Below are 18,627 nucleotides of genomic sequence, written 5' to 3' on the forward strand. Positions count from 1 at the left end.
TGTCATTTTTCTGCAGCAATTCAAGGGAAAAAAATCCTGGTTTCCTAAGTCCCGCACCTTTTCCTTACTTAAAAAAAAATATGCATATACACTTCTTCCTCCCTTTAACTTCAGGTTTGTGTTACCTGTTATCCGTATGCCCCAGTAATAATATTTGGAATAGTTAATATAATTTCAATTTAACTTTACTCTGTTGTGCTTGTCTCAAAGATGGTGAGTTCGTACAGTTTCATGAAAATAGTTAGAGATGTTCTCAGGAGGAGATGTCAGCATGAGCTCCTGTATTACTAGATATTGCAGAACCCACATAGGAAGGAGATAGCTGGAATGTTTCAGCTATAGGAGAATTTTCAGTTAGAGTTTGGACCTTCGTTGGGTACCAGGTACTCGGTCCATCAGCAGGACAGAGTCAAGCTACATTAAGTTTTAGCGTATGGAGCTAGTTGTTAGGAGAGGAAGGTGACCCATGAACTATTACACTGTACTAGGAAAGAAAGAGCTACTAGATACTGCATTTGAGAGCACAGGTTTCTGCATCTGTTCTTGGTTCTGTTTGAAATCTTAAGCATATTGATAATAATTCTTCACCTAGTTGAATCAGCTGTAAATGGACTAATAATTGGCTGAAATAGAAGAACGCCAAAAAAGACATTCTCTTGTAAAAGTATTATGGAAGTGTAAAATAACTGTATTTAAGCACTAATGTTGATATCAAACATAATATTGAGAAACAAAGAGTTCATTAAACTTATCTTCTTTCTTCTTTTCAGGTTTCCTCTCAAAAAACCTACAAGGTGAGTTACTGAAGTTTGACTGTTTATCTGTATTGCAAATTATGACACAGCATTTTTGAAGGAGGAATGCCTTTAAAAGGAAAAAAAATGTACAAACACAGATAGCAATGCCCATTACAGATGTGAGGAAATTAATATCCAGACTGGGCCAGGGTGTCAAAAATGTAGTTGGTGGTATGCTTCAAGTGCATGGCATAGTGTTACCGTTTGCATTTCTGTTACGTACGCTGGTGGGTCTCATCTTACGTGAGATCTGAGATGGTCAGAGAATGTGACACTGTGTTGGTGCATGAGGTACAGGTGCTTCCTTTGTGGGGTGGGGGGGTGCTATTCTAAATCTTTAATTTTTGCATACTAAAGGTATTTGAAGGTTTAATGGGAGAGGAGGTGGAGTTAAGATGTCATGAGTTTTATTCAGTTTTATGTAGCTTAAATTTAATTTGCTTTTAAAAGAAAACACGGCCTGGTGTTGAATGATAAAGAGAATGCACTTGCTGTTACTAATTTTGAAGGTTAATGAGACAGTTTCTAGAACATTGGATACCCTTCCAAAGATTCTGAGGGAGATCATTTTTCCACCTGAATTCAGTCTGGGAATAAATGTTTTAAGTGAACTCAATGCGTATGTTTTTATCTAAATCCCTTGTTAGCAGACAGAACTAGCTAAGGTTGTTCCTGAGAGCCTTGCCGGTTAGGCAGTGCTGCTGTGGTGCAGTAGTCAGCATCCTCTCTTTGGTTTGACACAGACACGGCAGCATTCTGAGCAGAGAGTCTCCAGCTGACAAGAAACAGAAGGTTGAGCGCTGCAGTAGTACACACGACTTTGATCCGACAGGTAAAGTTCTATAACGTCATAGGTGAAAATTTCTAGACTTCAAAAAGTAGCGGGGATTGAAATAAAAATGGTTTTAATGTGTTAACAAATGTGGTTTTCAGAGTTGGGCTGTTCCACAATTGCAAAGCTGTTTTGAAGCATGCGGGCATTGAAATGAATACGGCCTTGCTTTTAAATGTGCTCGTCTACAAAGCAGCTGTTAACTGTGCAAGAATAAACTTAGATTAGTGGTATCAATGAGTAATTCTAACTACTTCCTCTTTCAGAAAAGTCAGTCTGAAATTTCAGTAGGCAAATACTGTAATTAGTTGTGAGTAGTTCTTTTGGCTGTTTTAGTTGAAGTGTGAAATTGGAAATGTTACAGGCTTGACTAGGGCTGATATTCCTGGTTGGTTTGATTTTGTTTTGTTTTGGTTTTTGAGCCTTAGTGGATTTTGATCCATCTCTGTCACTTGTAAAGTGAATTTGTACTTTCCAATGTGATATATTGTAAGATAAAAGTCTATTTTTAAAGGATATGCTATCCTATTTTTTTTTAACCTTCCAAAAGGTTAAATTAGGGTCAATTTGGTAAGCCTGTCACAGTGCTGTCTTGGAAATTACAATGCACGCAGGGAGTCTTCACTCTGTCTCTGAAACACTAACCTGTAGACTGCTGTGTATGTTCATGAAGTGCATGACAGGCTCTTGTCTGAGCCTCTTGGCCCCATGCAATGTCAGTTTTTCATGTCTGTGCATTCTGCTGTTTAGCCCAGTCTTTTCCCTGGGGCTTGTAGAAGACATGAGAGTTGAATGTAAGGGTGGTAGAACTTGCAGAATGTTTTTTACACAAGACATTTGAAGTGACATTTACAAACCACCCTGTTCGTTAATGCTTTATGCCACTAGATCCATGACTCCTTCCTAGTGTGCACAAAATAAATAAAAATGGGCTTTTAATGTCAGGCAAAAAAAAATCCTATACAGGAGAAAACCTGAATTAGTGCTTCTCTTCTTTTCCTTTGTCCTTGGGAGTAGGTAATGTAAAATTATTTCAGGTTGGGGTAGGTCAGGAGAGGTCTCAGTCTGTGAACCTGCTTTGTAGAAAGAATTTGTTTTCTTCAGAAGCAAACTTCAGGAATCCTCTAATCTTAATTTGATGAAAGTCATTGCAATTTTGAGAGATGTTACTTGACACCACTGTTATGATGCTAGTGATCTGGTCTGATAGATGAACTCTGTACTGCAGCTTTCATAAAATTCTTTTCTTTTTAAGGGGTAAATTCAGAATGCTGAACTACTATGCATCTATTGATTACTTACGCTGGAGATTAACGTTACCGGAGTTTCTATGCTTGGACTGTTTTTTATCCAGAATGCTCTCTGTAGTTCATTGTAGAGAACTTCTTTAATTGTCTTAGATTCTGTAATAGATTCTCTGCGGTGTTACCTGTGTCTTCATGTTTGTATTATTCACCCCTTATTCCAAGTGTTTCACCTATGTTTTGTTCACATCTTATTTGTGTTTTGCACGATTTAACCTAATAAGTCAATCTGTGTTTTTCATGAAGTTTGTTTTTTTTTTTTTTCCTCATGTTTGGTCTCCATATTTTCTATATCTCTCTCTCCTTTTCTCCTGCTCTCATGCAGATAGCTCCTCCAAGAAGACAAAGTCTAGTTCGGAGGAGAGTAGATCCGAGACGTATGGTAAGCTAAAGCAGCTGCTGCAGCCTTGCACCTTTGCAGTCTGCTCCATGCTTTCTGTCTGTGCACCCAAGGCTTTAATCCTTTACCTGATCTGCATGGTTGGCTCTGCAGCAGGGACTGGGAACCCGGGTTTAAATGTTGCTTCAGTGTATCAGCTTGTAGTTTTTATAGTGGCTAGAAACTAACCTGTACCTGGCAAGCATAGGCTGTCACCTGGATTCTCCTGTTATCTGTTGATAGCTGGGAAAACTTGCTGGGGCTGCCCTTCTTGGAGACCTCGTGCCACTGGGTAATTTTGGTGTTGTATGAGGACACAGCTTATTCTGGACTCCAGAAGAGTTTTTGTGGTTGTAGAAAAGTCTGTGTCTTGCTCTAACTGGAGGCTAATCTGGATAAGCCAGCAGTTCATCTTTTTGCATTATTTGTAGAGGATCTTGTGTCAATTCCTTTTCATGTTTCACAGATGTGGGAGAATGTATCTGTAAATAATTTAAAAAAATATGGAAGAATATGAGCTTCACAATTCTTTGTTCCGAAGATTGAATAACTTCCCTGGCAGTCCCGTATAGTTGTGTGTTACTACTGTGTTGTGGGCTTGTAGACTGGAACAATTTGGCATGTTAACAGTTTGGACAGCCCCACGCATTATGTTGCCAATACACCATGATGGGTGCTGTTGGAAAGAATCTCTAGCAAATACAGCCTGTTTGCTCATACTCCTCCTTTAGCTTACCTCAGATACATCGATCTTCAGGCTGTGACACTCTCTCCATCCTACCTTTATGTTAATGACTTGTTGACATTCCAATCTGTAAAGACACTTGTATCTTAGAAACTATAAGGTAATAAGTTTTCACAAGTTGGTGGGTGGTCTTTTGGATCCTACTGGATTCTTAAGATTCTTGGACCTAGACTAAATTTGGCCAGTACTGCTACATCTCATGTTTCTAAGTGTGCATGTCCAGCTCTCTCTTGACTCCAGCTATGGGTTGCCTTTCCTTTCCTGTTTGTTTTTTTTTTCTTGATATTTAAAACAATCTGTGATACTTTCTGATTTTTCTCTGTTGAGAAAATTGCTTGCTGCATAACCTGATGTGGGCTTTTGGACAGATGCAGTGTCTTCTAGTATCAGCTATGTCATTCCACTAGAATAAAACTGCCAGGTGTAAATGGCTGTAATCCAGCGTCTTAAACCAGCTATGTAATACAAAATGATGCTGTCATAGCTCTGGTTGTAAGGAACATTAAAAAATAAAAGCAAAAAAACCCTCCCAAACCCCCAAAAAACTGACCCTGAATTGTTCCTTCCAAACCAACATAGGCATGTTAGCAAAAGCCCTTTAGTTCCTTCAGTTCAGGGAGGTGTGATCTGTTCCTTCTGTGAAAATCAGATCTCTTAACTTTCCCTGGAATTTTGAATCATGCTTTTTTTTTTTTTTCCTCCTTCTTTCCATTTTTAAAAGGAAAGTGGTATGACAGTCATGTTCCTCAGGGTGTGAGACTTCCTCAAACTACAAAGCAGAGCTGGAAAACTGTCTTAGGGAGACCAGGCTTGCTGCAGCTTGTGTGTCTTCCTCCCATGCTCAGGGTGAATGAACAGGGACATGGCCTGCTTGAAAAGCTTGTGTTTGGGGATGATGCTTCTGATGGACTTGTGTTGAAGGCTTAACCAGTTCTTCCCCTTGCCAGGCAGGTGCTGGTTAGTGACAGCGTAGTGGAGTTCACAAGATCCCTATGTCTTGAACCTGTATTAATTTTTGCCTAATGCTGCTTACCCATAATATACTGGAGGTGCTGTCAAACTGTTGTAGGTTAATTACAGGAAACATTTGGTATGCTTGATGGAATGTATCTGTGTTTATACTTCTCCCTCAGTCTGTGCAGTGTCCTGGTTTTTTATGAATAGCAGAAAGGAACATGACTTCCTAATGTAAGCCTTTACTTCCCCCAAAGTTTCCTGCAGATGCTCTATCCATGCCCAGTATCTATGGGAGCAGTTTCCACTCATCCTTCCTTTCCAGTGGCCTTTGCTGTGTTGGACCTTGCCCTGCCTTTTGTCTCTGCCCTCCACCTTTGCAGGTTCTGTGGTATGCGTAGAGAAGTCTGCTGTTTGCTTTGGATGGGACCAAACTATTTAAAAACCTACAAGTAGAAATACTGTACTGATATTTTTCTCGCTGGTGACTGGATGTTAGCTAGCCATCAGAAAGTGAATAATAGAAAAGTCTTGAATGACAACAAGAAAAGGAGGTGTGGCTTTTGTGTATATGTTTGTTCTTACCTCTTGAAATTCTTAATTAAGGAGCAAGAGACCAGAATTTCTTGAAGTATATGAGTGGCTTGGGGGTGGGGGGTGGGCAGAGTGTTTATGTAGGGAAATGGTTCTAATACGTGCAAGTTGATCTGTAGTGACATGAAGCTTAGAGTGCAGTATTTTCTTCCACAAATCCAGCCATCTCATATTCGTGTATTCAACAAAATGTAGATGATCAGGAGAGAGATTCAGATATGCTGGAATTTACTAATTAGTGCCATAACCTCCCACAATACTTGATACCTGTTTCTCAAAGTAGAATGTAATCTTTTAATGAACTTGAAATTAGCTTTCAGGGTGCTAGATGAGATACCAGTTCCTCTTCCCTTTTTCCCATAACTTGGTCGCTCTCCAAAGATACCTTCCTTTATGTTTGGTAATGATCAGTCTCTGGCCCAAATATTAAACTAGGCTGTGTACATACTCTTTCATATATTCTTTCCAACACTGGGATGAGTTTTTAAATCTTTTGTTTTGAAACCCCAGATTTTACCCCTGTTGAGATGTTTTTACATTGAACTTACTCTTCTGGTTTTGTTTCTCGCAGTTCTTGGCAGCCCTGTGTCTTTATGTTGTGGCCACCATTTTTCCAGGCTGTAAGAGGACTCTCAGGAGCCCCTCGTCACTACCCTTACAATAGCCAGGAGGCTGTGGGTGCAGGGGCACTCGACCACAGGGGCTGAATGTGTCGTTGCCATGGGAGCAGATAGTCCTATTTATCATGGTTAAAATACATGGGTCTCTTTTTTTCTAGAAAGGTTACCAAGCCTTGTTTTATGAACCCGTTGTTACTAAGTTTTAGCAAGACACTATATGCTGCGCTAATTTCAAACAGTATAGTTTTTGGACTGGCTTTACATGACTTCTGTTACCAGGTTAGTGGAAGAATCTGAAGAATGCTGCTAGTATGGCATTTGGCATGAAGATCATGGTAATAACTAGAACTAAGTGAAATTCAGAATTTCATCCTTTGAGAAGTTTTAGCTATAAAAGCTGACGGTATTATTTATTTTGTGGAGCAGCATTTCTGAAAATACTTTATAGAAATAAAGCTTCCCAAATTAAGTGAAACGTGTGGAAGTTCTCAAAACCCCAAGGAGTTTGTTTTTGTTTATTAAATGATTCATGTCAAATCGCTGTATTAAATTGCATTTTCCCACTGTGGCCTCATGCCTCCGGGGAGGTTATAGTTCACAAGTCTCCTCCCATGCCATGTCCCACACAGTTTGATTAGAGGAGAAGCTACATTGTGTTATGGGAGATGTAATTCATGTCTCCTGTCTAGTGAGTCAGGTTTTTAGAAGGAACCCCTGCTTTATTTGTGCACTGCTAGGGAAGGGAACTTTCCTATTTTATTGAATAACTTCCAAATACTTAGGATTTGTGGAAGAGAAGGTGGTAAACGATCTTTTTGCTAGAGAAGCTCTTGGGCAATTGAAACGTATCTGGAAAGGCTGTTTGAGACAGTGATTTTTACCATGATGTGTTGGTGACCTTGAGGAGTTCGGACTTTACCCTTCCCTGTTGCCAAAAGGCACGCTGGTCACGGGCTGGAGCGCGGAGCCACCATGTCGCAGAGGGAGCAGTGCCACCTATTGAAACGTTGATCGTCCTCGTTTTTCTTGCAGCTCCTCTTCTCTGACACTGGTCGTTTCTGACTGCTTTCATTTTTAATCTTAAACCTCTTTAACTACAACACATAGTTAGCTGCTTTACTGTGCTCCTGGCTTGAGGCTATACCAGTGAGTTTTTATAATACACACGAGGATGAAAAAGGATTTTTAAGCTTTATGTTTTTTCTCCACAGAATTTTATGAATCCACTCGACATACGAACATATAGTCTCAATTTTGTGTACTTAAAGTATAGAGTGATGTCTCCTCACTGCATGCCATCAAGATACTGTCATGTGAAAGTGAATGTGGGAATAAGATTATTATTGGTTTGGTTTTTTGAGTACTATTGATGATAAGTTTCTGTTGACCTTGTAATGTTTACTAAGTTTCAGTTGAAAAAAAAGTGAAATAACGTGGTAAGATATTTCCAAATGAATGACTTGTGATTTCCATTCAGGGAACGTGAGGAATTGGAACAGGAAAGCGAATAAGGTGAATGAAAAACTAATTGCCATTTGCTAACGTGGACTCTTCAGTGTAGCCCCGAACTCACAGACTTTAATTAGAGTGGGTGAAGTTGGTTTAGTTAGTAATTTAATATAAGTGTTTCTGTACGTACTTGTGATATCCAGGCGTGACAGTAACAGCTGTTGAAAACCTTACGCTGTGTGTCATTGGGCACTCAGTGGTTTGTGGCTTTCCTTTAGGTCCATTCCAGAGTGTCTGATGAGGTGCTCAAGGTACAAGATGCGGGTTATGAAAACATTGCTGCTCTAGTCTTAAAATTCCACCACTAAGCAGATTTGAAATTGAATGTATTTCATTTAAAGAAGCGAGCAAGTGACAAATTTGGGGGGTTTCTTTGCTGATTTTTCCTCACAGCAGTGTAAAAGAGAGCAGTTGAAGGTTGCTGTCTTTAGTTTACCTGGTTTAGACAGGGAGTGCTATCAAAGCTGATCCACTTCTGTAGGCAATGGTGTTATCTTCAGAAAACTTTCAGATAACTTCATTAAAATCACAATAAAGCTGCTGTGTATCTCCATCAAGCATGGAATCTCTCAGCTGGCCTACCTACACCTCATCCAGCCTTTTCTGTTGTTTGAGGAGGAGGGTTAACTGCCTGCTTCTTGTCTGAAGGGAACAAATACAGGGAAAAAGCAATTACGGACTCATTTGGGTTCAAGCTGTCCTAATTTCAGTTGCCTCCCCATACTAAAATTAAAAGGTGGTCTTGGGTGAAATTGAGTGTTGTGGTGTGAAACAGTTTAACTTGATTATTCCTGTAACTTAAGTTACGCTCTGTAAAGTCATTTTATGTTGCATCTCCTACTGCATTGCCACTGCTTTGGCCGCTGGTCAGGTGCATTCAGGGAGGAAGCTTATCGGTAGATCCAAGGGTTATTGGTTCTGGAAAAGAAACGAATTCGGTGGAAGAGCAATGAGCACGCAGGGCTATACTGTGCCTTTAAACAAGGACAGTTCTTATGAGTCAAAAGATTAGTTAGTGTCTTACTCATAAAACCTGTACGTCTGGCAGCAGGGTTTAAAATGAGCTGTTTTTATGAAATAGCATATGTTCTCTTTCCCACACCCCACCCTGGGGCATCATTCTTGTGAAGTGAGACTTAAAGAAGCTTGGTCATATAGAAAAATGGGAGGTACAAAAGGGAGAGGCATGTTCTTTCACTTAACCATATAAAGAGGGTGTGAAAGGTGGTGGGTTTTTCCCCCTCTTGTCTGCTTTCACCTTGCATCCATTCTATCAACTTACTGCAGATAACTATGTACAGTATAATTTGTTTCTACTTTATCAGCAGAAGGGGAGTTACTGGGATATGATACTGTGACCAGACCGCTGCAGAAGTGCTGGAATGCAGCTTTTCCTTTCCCACTACTCCCACACCCATTTTCATATATGCCACACTGGAGGAGAACAGGGCTGACTGGGCAGACAGTGTTTTCACTTGAGGCTCCTCATTTCCATTAGGAGTTACTCCAAAGAAGTGAAAGGAGCTGTAGTGGTGCGAGAGTAATTTAAGACATGGGTATGACTCCACACTTTTTTCTAATTCCTTCCTTAAAAATTATTCCAGAAAAGACAGTCTTGCTGGAGCAGCATCTTCACAATTCCCTTAGCTCCCTCTGTACTAACGGAAACTGCTATGATTTTGGTATCTCATTGTGGAGAACACTTAATTCTTTCTCAAGGTGCTGGTGTAAGAATTTTGCCTGATGTGGATTTATAAATGAAGCAGCAAAGCAAGCTGTTAGAAATAAGTGATGTTTAGTAGCTAGTAGTTTCTGTTGTGTAAATAAGAGAACATCAGTGAAGCATTTTGCAGAGTTTTAAGGTCACTTTTCAAGATAAGGGCTCCACTGTGATAGGCTTTTTGCAGATGCTCCTGAGAAAGTGCCCTGCAATGAATATTCCAGGACTGCTGATTCGTTTTGGTTTGGTTTTCCCTTATTTTGTTTTCAGGTGAGCAATGGACATAGACAGCATTTCACTGTTTGAAAATGCTGTACCTACTAAGTACATTTATTTCTGCAACAGTATTTATGTTCGTGTTATACTGAGTAATCCTGACACCGGGAAACAAAACAAGTTGCCTTTGATGTCACACAGCAAGTTGAAGGACTCGCACCTCCTGGGATTTTGGCCCTGTAGTGGCTCAGTGGGAAATGAGCTTGATTGCAGAAGTTGTGTTCAGTGTAATGTGGCTTGTACCTCTTTATGCTGCTGTTCTGGTTCTTCGTGATAGTCTCACCTGGAGCAGAAGGTGCTCCAAGATGAGATTTTTGTTGAGAGATGGGTGAAATTTTCCTGATCAATAGATCTGTTTTAGTCCAAGCTGCTGATGTTAGTCTGAGAGGTTTGTGATTTCTTTTTTAAAGTAGCTTGTAAAACAAACACTTGTTTGATGTTTTTGATGGTGTACTGGAACATGACAGCCTGCTGCCATACTTTGAAGAACTATTAATACAAACAAAGGGAAATTGTGCTCATTGGTTCGTGTACCTAGCTGCCCTTCTTAAAACGCTGCTTCTACCTCAAGTTGTGTCTGATGTGCCAGAGCTGTCTGCATCTCTGCTGTTGTGTATCTGTTTTGTGTAACTGAAGCAATAAGCTTGACCTGTCTTGACATCCTATCTGTTTCTGGACTGATGCCCTGTTTCTGTCTCTCATATATTTTCCCCTGTTGTATTGTACCAGTTTCTTTCAGTACTCTGTGATTATCTAGGTGGATAAGGTTTTGGACTGATGCCTAGCTTGTGTCTCTTTGTATTTTTCTCCTTCTCTTTCTTCTGCCCTTTCCCTACTTTCTTATGCAGGTCTTGTTCAACGGTGTGTTGTTATCCAACGGGATGAAAACGGATTTGGGCTGACAGTCAGCGGAGACAATCCAGTCTTCGTGCAGTCCGTCAAAGAAGGTAAGCAGACTTGTTAAATGTGCTAGCCAGTGAGCAGCCTTGAGGGTTTTCCTGTGAATCATAGAGACATTTGCATGAGCTGGAGGAGAAAACTCCAGATGCCTTCCTCATGGGTGGGATGGCTGTAGGTTCGGAATAGGATGTGCAAAGGACATTGCCTGTCGGGATGCAGTGAATCACCTCCTCAGTGTCTGATGGATTTAGAAACTGAGCTCTTGTATCTGAGAGGAAGTAAATGACTCCTTGGAACGTGGTGGGACTGTGGCTTGATGTATACACTGCAAAACAGAAGTGCTCTAGTCTAGTCAGAGGTTTTAATCTGATGGAGTCAGAGGAAGCTTGGGTGAGTGCAGCAGGTAGCTTTGTGTGGAGCTGCAGAGGTACTGAAACCATTTTGCCCTTGAATGGTTCTATTGACGTTGGAACTAAATGATTCTTGCCTCTCTAGATGGAGCGGCCATGCGGGCTGGAGTGCAAACAGGTGATAGAATTATCAAGGTAAGGGCATCCAAATCGTCAGAGAAATGGATCCTTTGTGTTGAATGAGCTCTTTCCCTGCAAGAATGTCATTGATAATCTGCTGTAATGTTTGCATTTGCCTGTGGGATAGGGTGATGGCCTAAGTTTTGATGTTCTGGGGAAACCAGAACAGTAACCACCGAAAGCTCACTACTGGACATTAGTTTTTTTGTGGAGGTCACTCCCATTTCAGAACTTTATGGGCAAGTTCAGCATCCTACAAGGTTCAAGTACCACACATAGAACAAATCCAGAACTGACAGGAGAAAGAAGGAACAGAGTAAATAAATAGTCTTCCTGGATTATTGTTTTTCCCCTAACTGCCCCTAGATCTGTATTCTGTTTTAGTCCCAAACAACTAAGAAATCAAGTCAGTAACTAAAGACTCTAAAATATTGCTGCAAAATAATGGTTGTGCTACAGCAGCTACTGACACAGCGCTGGGATTTCAACTACGCATTTAAATTAATTAATTAAATTAGTTACCCTAATTTTTTTTTCTGCCCAGTCAGAGGTGGATTGCTTTTTTTGTTTTTGGTTTGGTTTGAGCGCCTGCTTTCCTTTGGTATGGGTGTATAGGTGTTTTTTGCAGAGCTCTGCTCACCAAGTTAAACTGTTAGAAGGACAAATTGTTTATGTGTTGTCTTGAAAGATACAGTAATGCAGATGGGGGGAGGAGAAAATATTGTTTCTCATTCTAGTGCTTATTTTGTAGCGTATGGGTACCTTTGGTTGGAAATTGGTAGCTAAACACTGTTAACTTTTTCTTCCTCCCTACCCCCAGGTGAATGGCACTCTTGTAACACACTCAAACCATTTGGAGGTGGTAAAGCTGATCAAGTGTAAGTAAAGAGAGGGTACTGGTTTTATCTCTGTGCTCCTTTTAATCGTGAAAGGCATAATTTTAAAGAACCAATGACCCATTCCGCTGTCAAGTGACAAGGACGAGGTCTAACCATGCCCCATACTGAGAGATAAAGGGTGTGTATGAAACAGTGAAGTGAAACTGGGGTAATTTTGACATCTCAGACCTGAGCTGATACATACTTTTGCAGTTTATCTGTAGCTTGATTACCATCAAACTTGCCAATGTGTCTTCCCATCTTTTGATTCCACCTTAAATACCACAGCTATTCAGGCACTCTTAATGTAGATTACTGTACGCTGCTTACAACGTACTGGGGTTGATAAAGGAAGTGTGTTCTTGGTTGATTTTCTTGTACAAGGAAGAAGGTGGTAGTGGTTTCTTCCACCCTAACGCAGTTTATTTTGCGGCATGAGCGTATGTATTCTGTAAATGCAACCTGGTAAATACAACTACTGGAGTAGGAATTGGATTGCGTGCTTTATTAAGGATTATTACTGTGAAAGAATTTGGATTACCTGAAATTTAAACAGAGATCTTTAAAACAGAGCTGACAGTGCTCTCGGGTTCTCTGGTTTGAAGAACAAATGGGTGAAGAATGGTCCGAGTTTTGTCTCTAGGGCAAAATGGCAACCAGAGAAACAACAATCACAGAAATCTGCAAGTGTCTCTGAAATGTGAGTTGTTCTTGTTCTCCCTGCAGCGGGTTCCTATGTAGCTCTCACTGTTCAGGGGCGCCCACCAGGGTCGCCCCAGATTCCATTAGCTGATTCTGAAGTGGATCTGGCAGCATTTGGGCATATGTCTCCCATCATGACATCTCCCTATTCACCTGGCACATCAGGAAATGCAGAAAGGATTACTAGCCCAGTGCTTGTGGGGGTAAGATTTAAAACTTTTTCAAAGAACCAGTGTAGCAGTGGAAGAAATGTAGTAATATATTTTTTTTTCCTGAATTGTTTTGTACTTCTTGCACATGTCACGTATTGGCATCAGAATATTTATCCTGCCACCCAGTGGGCTTTTAATCACATGGGGAAAAGCAGTTTGCAAGTAAAAATACCCAGTCCTAGCTGAGATAATTAAAAAAAATGGTTTTGAGGGGTTATTCATAGGTTGTCTTTGAGATACACTGTGATTTGTGTGATAGGAGTTTATACATTTTCTGGTCCAAACCAGTCATGCTGTAACTGCTACTAAAAAGTGGATTGTAGGTATGCAGATGTGCAGCAAAGAAGAGCAGGGAAAACAGGTAGGCAAACACTTCTGTCTATCATGTATATTTATATGTTGATAGCTATGTTTAAAAGTAGAAAAGAATGCATAGGATTTAGAAACTTGAATTGCTTCTTGTAGGGCTTTTCAGAGCCCATGTTTAGAAAATGGATGAAAAGTGGGCATATCCATTTTCCTTGTCTGTCTTCCCAGCTCCACCAAAAAACCCAACCCTTAATCTCTCCATCTTTTCTAGGAGGAGAATAATATTGTCCACAACCAGAAAGTGGAGATTCTGAGAAAGATGCTACAGAAAGAGCAGGAACGGCTGCAGGTACTGGAGCTGCCTGAGTCTGAAGAGGGGTGGAGGAAAGTATGATGCAAATATAAGGATCAGTTGTGGAATCACTGCTTAGTAGCATCTTCAACATTCCCTTGTGTAGCTTGTGTTTCAGCTTAGCTTTTCTATATACCGGACTAACAGCAGAGATCTAGTCACTCTTAGTGATCAGTTCTTGAGTTTTTAATCGTTGACAGAGTAAAAAAAAAATAAAAATTGTGGAAGCTTTCTTAAGTGGAAATGTACGTATCTGTCAATCTGATCTAATTCTTGGGCAAGTAAGCATCTCTGACTTACTGAGAGATTTCAGTAAATCTCTAGAATGTGGTTATTTTTGTACGGCACAGGAGAGACAGGAGAACTATAGAAAGTGGGCATTCTGTAGCATCTACTTAGTAGGTGTGCATATGTGCTATTTATTATTTTAAAAGTGTAAATGGAATGAAGAGTAGTAATAGGTTGTGTTTCAGAGCTTTGGTACTGAGGAGGTACTGAGTGAAAGCTCATAACACTATTTTTCAGTCTCTGCAAGAAGAGTACAGCCGATCACCCACCACACGACTGCTCAAAGAGATACAGGAAACGAAGAAGCACATTCCTCAGCTGCAAGAGCAGTTGTCCAAAGCCACAGGCTGTACTCAGGTAACAGAATGTGTTGGGCTTCTCTGTGGTATGTTCCGGGTGAAAATTCTTAGGGGATGATGATGTTCTGGGCAAGCAGGAGTTCCCGGCCGTGCTCGTCTGTGCTTGGACAGGCAAACTGCACCCTCTAGAGCTGAGATTTTGTCATTAGGCTTGCAGAGTGCAACGGGAGCGTATGAAGTGGACTTTGAAATCATTTGTGAAAAACTGCTTTTAAAATATTAAGTGCAGACTATGAGGTGTTTATTAGTCTGTCTGTCAATACAACTTAAAAGAAACCTGTGAAGTCATTCTTACATTGGAGAATGAATAACTGGAACATAAAACAGCTTTGCTTTTGCAAAAAAAAAAAATGTAGGTGATACTATTTTTCCCCTTTCCCCTCTGCCTATAACGTTATAAGTCCTGAAAACTGGGTGTGATTTTTCTGTTGTCTTCTCTTAGAAAAGCCTTACAGCCTTTTCTAGATAGTTCAACTTATTTATAAAACTTTTTTTATATGTTTCCATTTTGAAACAGCTAATTTTTAAGGATTGTCTCTGGAAATATTCTACTTGCTTTGTGCTGTCTCCCAACTTACTTTATTTTTTTTTTAGGATGGAGTCTTGTCCTCCAGGTCTGTGACAGAATCACTGCAGATTAGTGAAGTGGAGGCAGAGAGTGCGGATTGTGTGAGCAAACTGGATTACAGTGGTGACAGCCCCTCCCGACCAAACAGTGATGTTGCTGATGTGAGTCTTGAATGGCTTCATAATTTTTCTTCTATACTTTTGGATTTGGTTTTCTTGTGCAGATTCTTTTATGTTTGTGTTGTCCTGCGTATTATACATATGTAGTGTATCTCAGTAACGCTGTGTATTATTGGAATAGGCTTTTCAGTACACACCAAAAATCTTTCTCTGAGAAAGCATACTGTATTGGACTTTGTTAGGGACTGGAAAAGAAATAGTGTGGAGTTTGGGTTTTTATCTAGGATTAGATTTTCCTGGCACAATCCCTGTAACCAAACAAAGAAAGATGGATGCCAGCATCTTTTTCAGAACTCAGAGATGCCAATTAGAGCATCTTTTAAGAATGTGGTAATATTCCGATTATGGCAGCTGTGACTCAGATCCAGTCAGTGGGCGAGTTGCCATGAAAGTGGGGAAGAGTCTTACTTCTACCGAACAAGCTTCAGTTACTGCCAACAGTAAAGACTCTTAGTCTGTTAATTCGTTAGTTATCAATCTAGTGTGTTAGTTATCAAAAAAGTGTGCTCGTGTGGTCTCCCTACTGGAGTGCCTTAGCACCTAATCCTTAATTAAGTCACTGTTTGATTAGTGCAGAGGAATTGAGACTCTGTACTTGGGTTTTGGCATTAGTTTGTTGTTTAACGTAAGGACGTGGCAGCTAAATTTGTACTAGCAATTGGAAGGGAAAGAAAAGTGGGTCAGATGTACCTCCAAAATGTGAACATAGTGAACATACATGGCTCTATTTTGAGGCACTTGTCCTCCAACTTTGACTATACACTCATGTTTGTATACAATAAATGCAGAACAAAATTCATAAATATCTTCCTAATAAAGTTAATCCTGTCAGTATTGTGGAAGGTATTTGGTCACTGGAGGTGATTGACACACCAAACAATCGATCTTTTCAATCCCAATGTGACCCTGAGAAACTTGGGGATTGAGGGCAATAGAAATCTTTTGAAGTTTAACAAGAAGTCCAGAGTTCCACAGCTGGGATGGAATAACACCATGCATCAATGCAGGCTGGAAACCAACAGGCTGAGTAGTAGCCTGGCTGAAAAGACCTGGTTGTTACTGCAGACACCCTGAGATGAGCCAACAACACGTGCTTTTTGCAAATAAAGCCAAGTGTCTACTGAGCTACAGGAGAGAGAGGATTGCCAGCAGGTGGAGGGAGGTTATTTAGCCCTTTCTGCTGGGCCGTGGTGAGACTAAACCTGAAATACTGAGCCCATTGCTGGGAGCACCCTTTTCAGAGGGGATGTTGAGAAAGGGGTCTAGTCAGAGCGCTGGCAACATGGGTACTACAGAAACTGTCAAAGAGGTGAAGAGAGCAGAGAGAAAGCCAAGGGCAGGTGCACTAGCAGAGGTTACAGCTCTGCTGTTACTCAATGTCACTAGCTTTCTTACTGAAACTGCTTCTGCATTTGTTTTTGGGTTTTTTTCGGAGACTGTGCATGTAGGTCACACAGTTTTCTTGTTCATAACTCAGCTGTTTAACAGTTCACTCTGTGAGAAAGGAGAAGTTTTGGCTGTTGTGGCTGAAAAATGTACTGTGCAGTTCTCATTTTCCTGGATTTGCTGGTACTCACCAGAACTGAACTTTCTTTCCCAGAGTCCACGCAGTGGCTTGAAGGAGCGGATTTATGCAGATGAGAGCCCGGAAAAGACTGAAGTTCAAGATACTGTGAGTACAAAACATAGTGTCGCAACAGCATCTCCTGTAATGGAGCCGTTAAAATCTTGCTGTTTTTTTCCTGCTTTCTAGATGGAGCATGCATAAACTTTGCTTTAGAAAATAAAATGCAATTAAAATTGTGCAGGGAAAGTTAATTAGCTGAGTAGATGTTTATGGAGTTTAAGAGCAGGCCCATTTAGAAGCGAGAAATACATAATCAGCAGTAAAACAGCCAGACCTAAAATAGGTAGAGGACTTTGTACATATTTTATTCTTTGAGTCCAGCAATCAATGAAACAGTTTTTTCTTTAGGGTATTTAGTCATTATGAGGCTGACATTATCAGGGATGGCCTCAAGATCAGGTTCAAAGCAGAACACAGCAGAAAGTGCAGACCTATCTGAACGTATTACTGTCTTCCATAGAATGACTTGTGAAGTATTTTTCCCCTCATCTGCTTGACTTCCCAAAGTAATATTTCTCCATATGTACTAAGATGGCATTTGTCATGTGCCACACGCTTAGTGTGCTCGTGTCTGAGGATGATGCAGCTGGTTTTGAGTCATCTGATCTAATGTTTCTGAATGCTTGCAACTTGGGAGAAGCATTAGTAAGGGGATCTCACAACTGCAAATTTGGACAAGGTGGACTTAAGTGATTGGGGTTTCCATTAAGTTTTGAAAATTAGTATAAAAATTATATTACTGTCTCTAACTTAGTAAAGAAGGTTTACTGTGCCAAGAAGGTAATAGCACCGTACGCTGCTTCCTTCCCTTCCATCTTTCTCTTCCCTCGTTCTCCACTCATCCCAGGATTCCCAGTCCAGTGTTGGAAGTCCTCTATCCCGAGTGGGGCCTCAGATCATTGGAGCAGAGGATGACGACTTTGACACTGAACAGGAGCAGGTGGGAATGACTTTTAGCCTCAGCCACACCTTTTCCCACTTGACCATAATTCTGTTCCTCTATGCCTAAAATACAGGTGTTCCATGACTTGTTTTTATTGAGCGATTCCTGTGTAGTGAGTTAAGAATCGGAGAATGTGATTCCTGCTATTGCTGATCTTGCCAAGTAAAAACATTTGGGGAGTCTATGACAATATGCCGTCTTTGATTCTCTCTGTTAAGTTTTCTTTCTGCTCATTACTTCAGGCTTTCTAGAAATTAATTTGCCTTATTTAATTTTCTTTTAATTTAGTTTCTATTAAGTTCTGCATTGTTGTCACAGCAGTATAGCTGCTGTGGCTTTTGAAATATTTAATCTGAGTTATTTTAGCTGTCCTTTGCTCTGAATTATATTTCATTAAATTGTACATAGAGTTCAGGAAATTATTTAAAAGAAGTGTTTGTATTGTAAGCTCTTCCTGGTATGTTAGAATGGCATTGCAAAGGTTCTGGAGTTGATCACTTTTAATTAAACAAATGAGGAGCTAAGCTGTTGGAACAAAACTTCTTGGTTTTTCTCACCGTAGCTTTCTTGAATAATTCAAAAAGTTTCTGTGTATCTCTACAGATTAATGGACAATGCAGCTGTTTCCAAAACATTGAGCTCCTGAAGTCTCGCCCAGCTCACCTGGCTGTTCTTCTGCATCATGTGGTGTCCCAGTTTGACCCTGCAGCGTTGGTAAGATGTCCTGGAATTGTTTTGCTCACCCACATTGATCACCTTAACCAGGGTGTATCAGAATCTCCTTGTTCTTGTGTAAGTGCACTGTCAGTGATACCGCTGGGTTGGCAAGGAGAGAAATGCAGCTCCTGTGCAGGCATGAGAGTATTTCAGATAAATGAAGAGAAGCACAAAGAGAACTCTCTCCCTTACATGTAGCTGTTTACAAATAAGTATTTAGCTCTTGAAAGCATTTCATTCCACCCTAAGTCTATCGACTGGTGGGATTAGCCATCTATAGGGGAGGTCTGATCTCCTTCTCCCCCCACCCCCCCTTCCCTTCTCTGCTGATTA

The 18,627-nt window shown here is 40.5% G+C and overlaps 1 protein-coding gene across 2 annotated transcripts in view; it reads left to right on the plus strand.

The window, feature by feature from the left end:
- ARHGEF12 (Rho guanine nucleotide exchange factor 12) overlaps positions 1–18,627 on the plus strand; it is an 80,246-nt gene that overhangs the window by 32,566 nt on the left and 29,053 nt on the right. The window contains exons 2-14 of one of the 2 annotated variants that reach the window (XM_040616164.1): positions 771–794; positions 1,541–1,629; positions 3,259–3,315; positions 10,579–10,677; positions 11,126–11,175; positions 11,981–12,038; positions 12,765–12,943; positions 13,533–13,610; positions 14,139–14,258; positions 14,855–14,989; positions 16,608–16,679; positions 17,482–17,574; positions 18,181–18,291. In XM_040616164.1, the coding sequence (XP_040472098.1) occupies positions 771–794; positions 1,541–1,629; positions 3,259–3,315; positions 10,579–10,677; positions 11,126–11,175; positions 11,981–12,038; positions 12,765–12,943; positions 13,533–13,610; positions 14,139–14,258; positions 14,855–14,989; positions 16,608–16,679; positions 17,482–17,574; positions 18,181–18,291 (1,165 nt within the window). The remainder of the gene's footprint in view (positions 1–770; positions 795–1,540; positions 1,630–3,258; positions 3,316–10,578; positions 10,678–11,125; positions 11,176–11,980; positions 12,039–12,764; positions 12,944–13,532; positions 13,611–14,138; positions 14,259–14,854; positions 14,990–16,607; positions 16,680–17,481; positions 17,575–18,180; positions 18,292–18,627) is intronic. The other variant, XM_040616165.1, reaches the window with a different exon arrangement.

This window comes from Falco naumanni, chromosome 16, assembly GCF_017639655.2.
Source record: "Falco naumanni isolate bFalNau1 chromosome 16, bFalNau1.pat, whole genome shotgun sequence".
NCBI lineage: Eukaryota > Metazoa > Chordata > Aves > Falconiformes > Falconidae > Falco > Falco naumanni.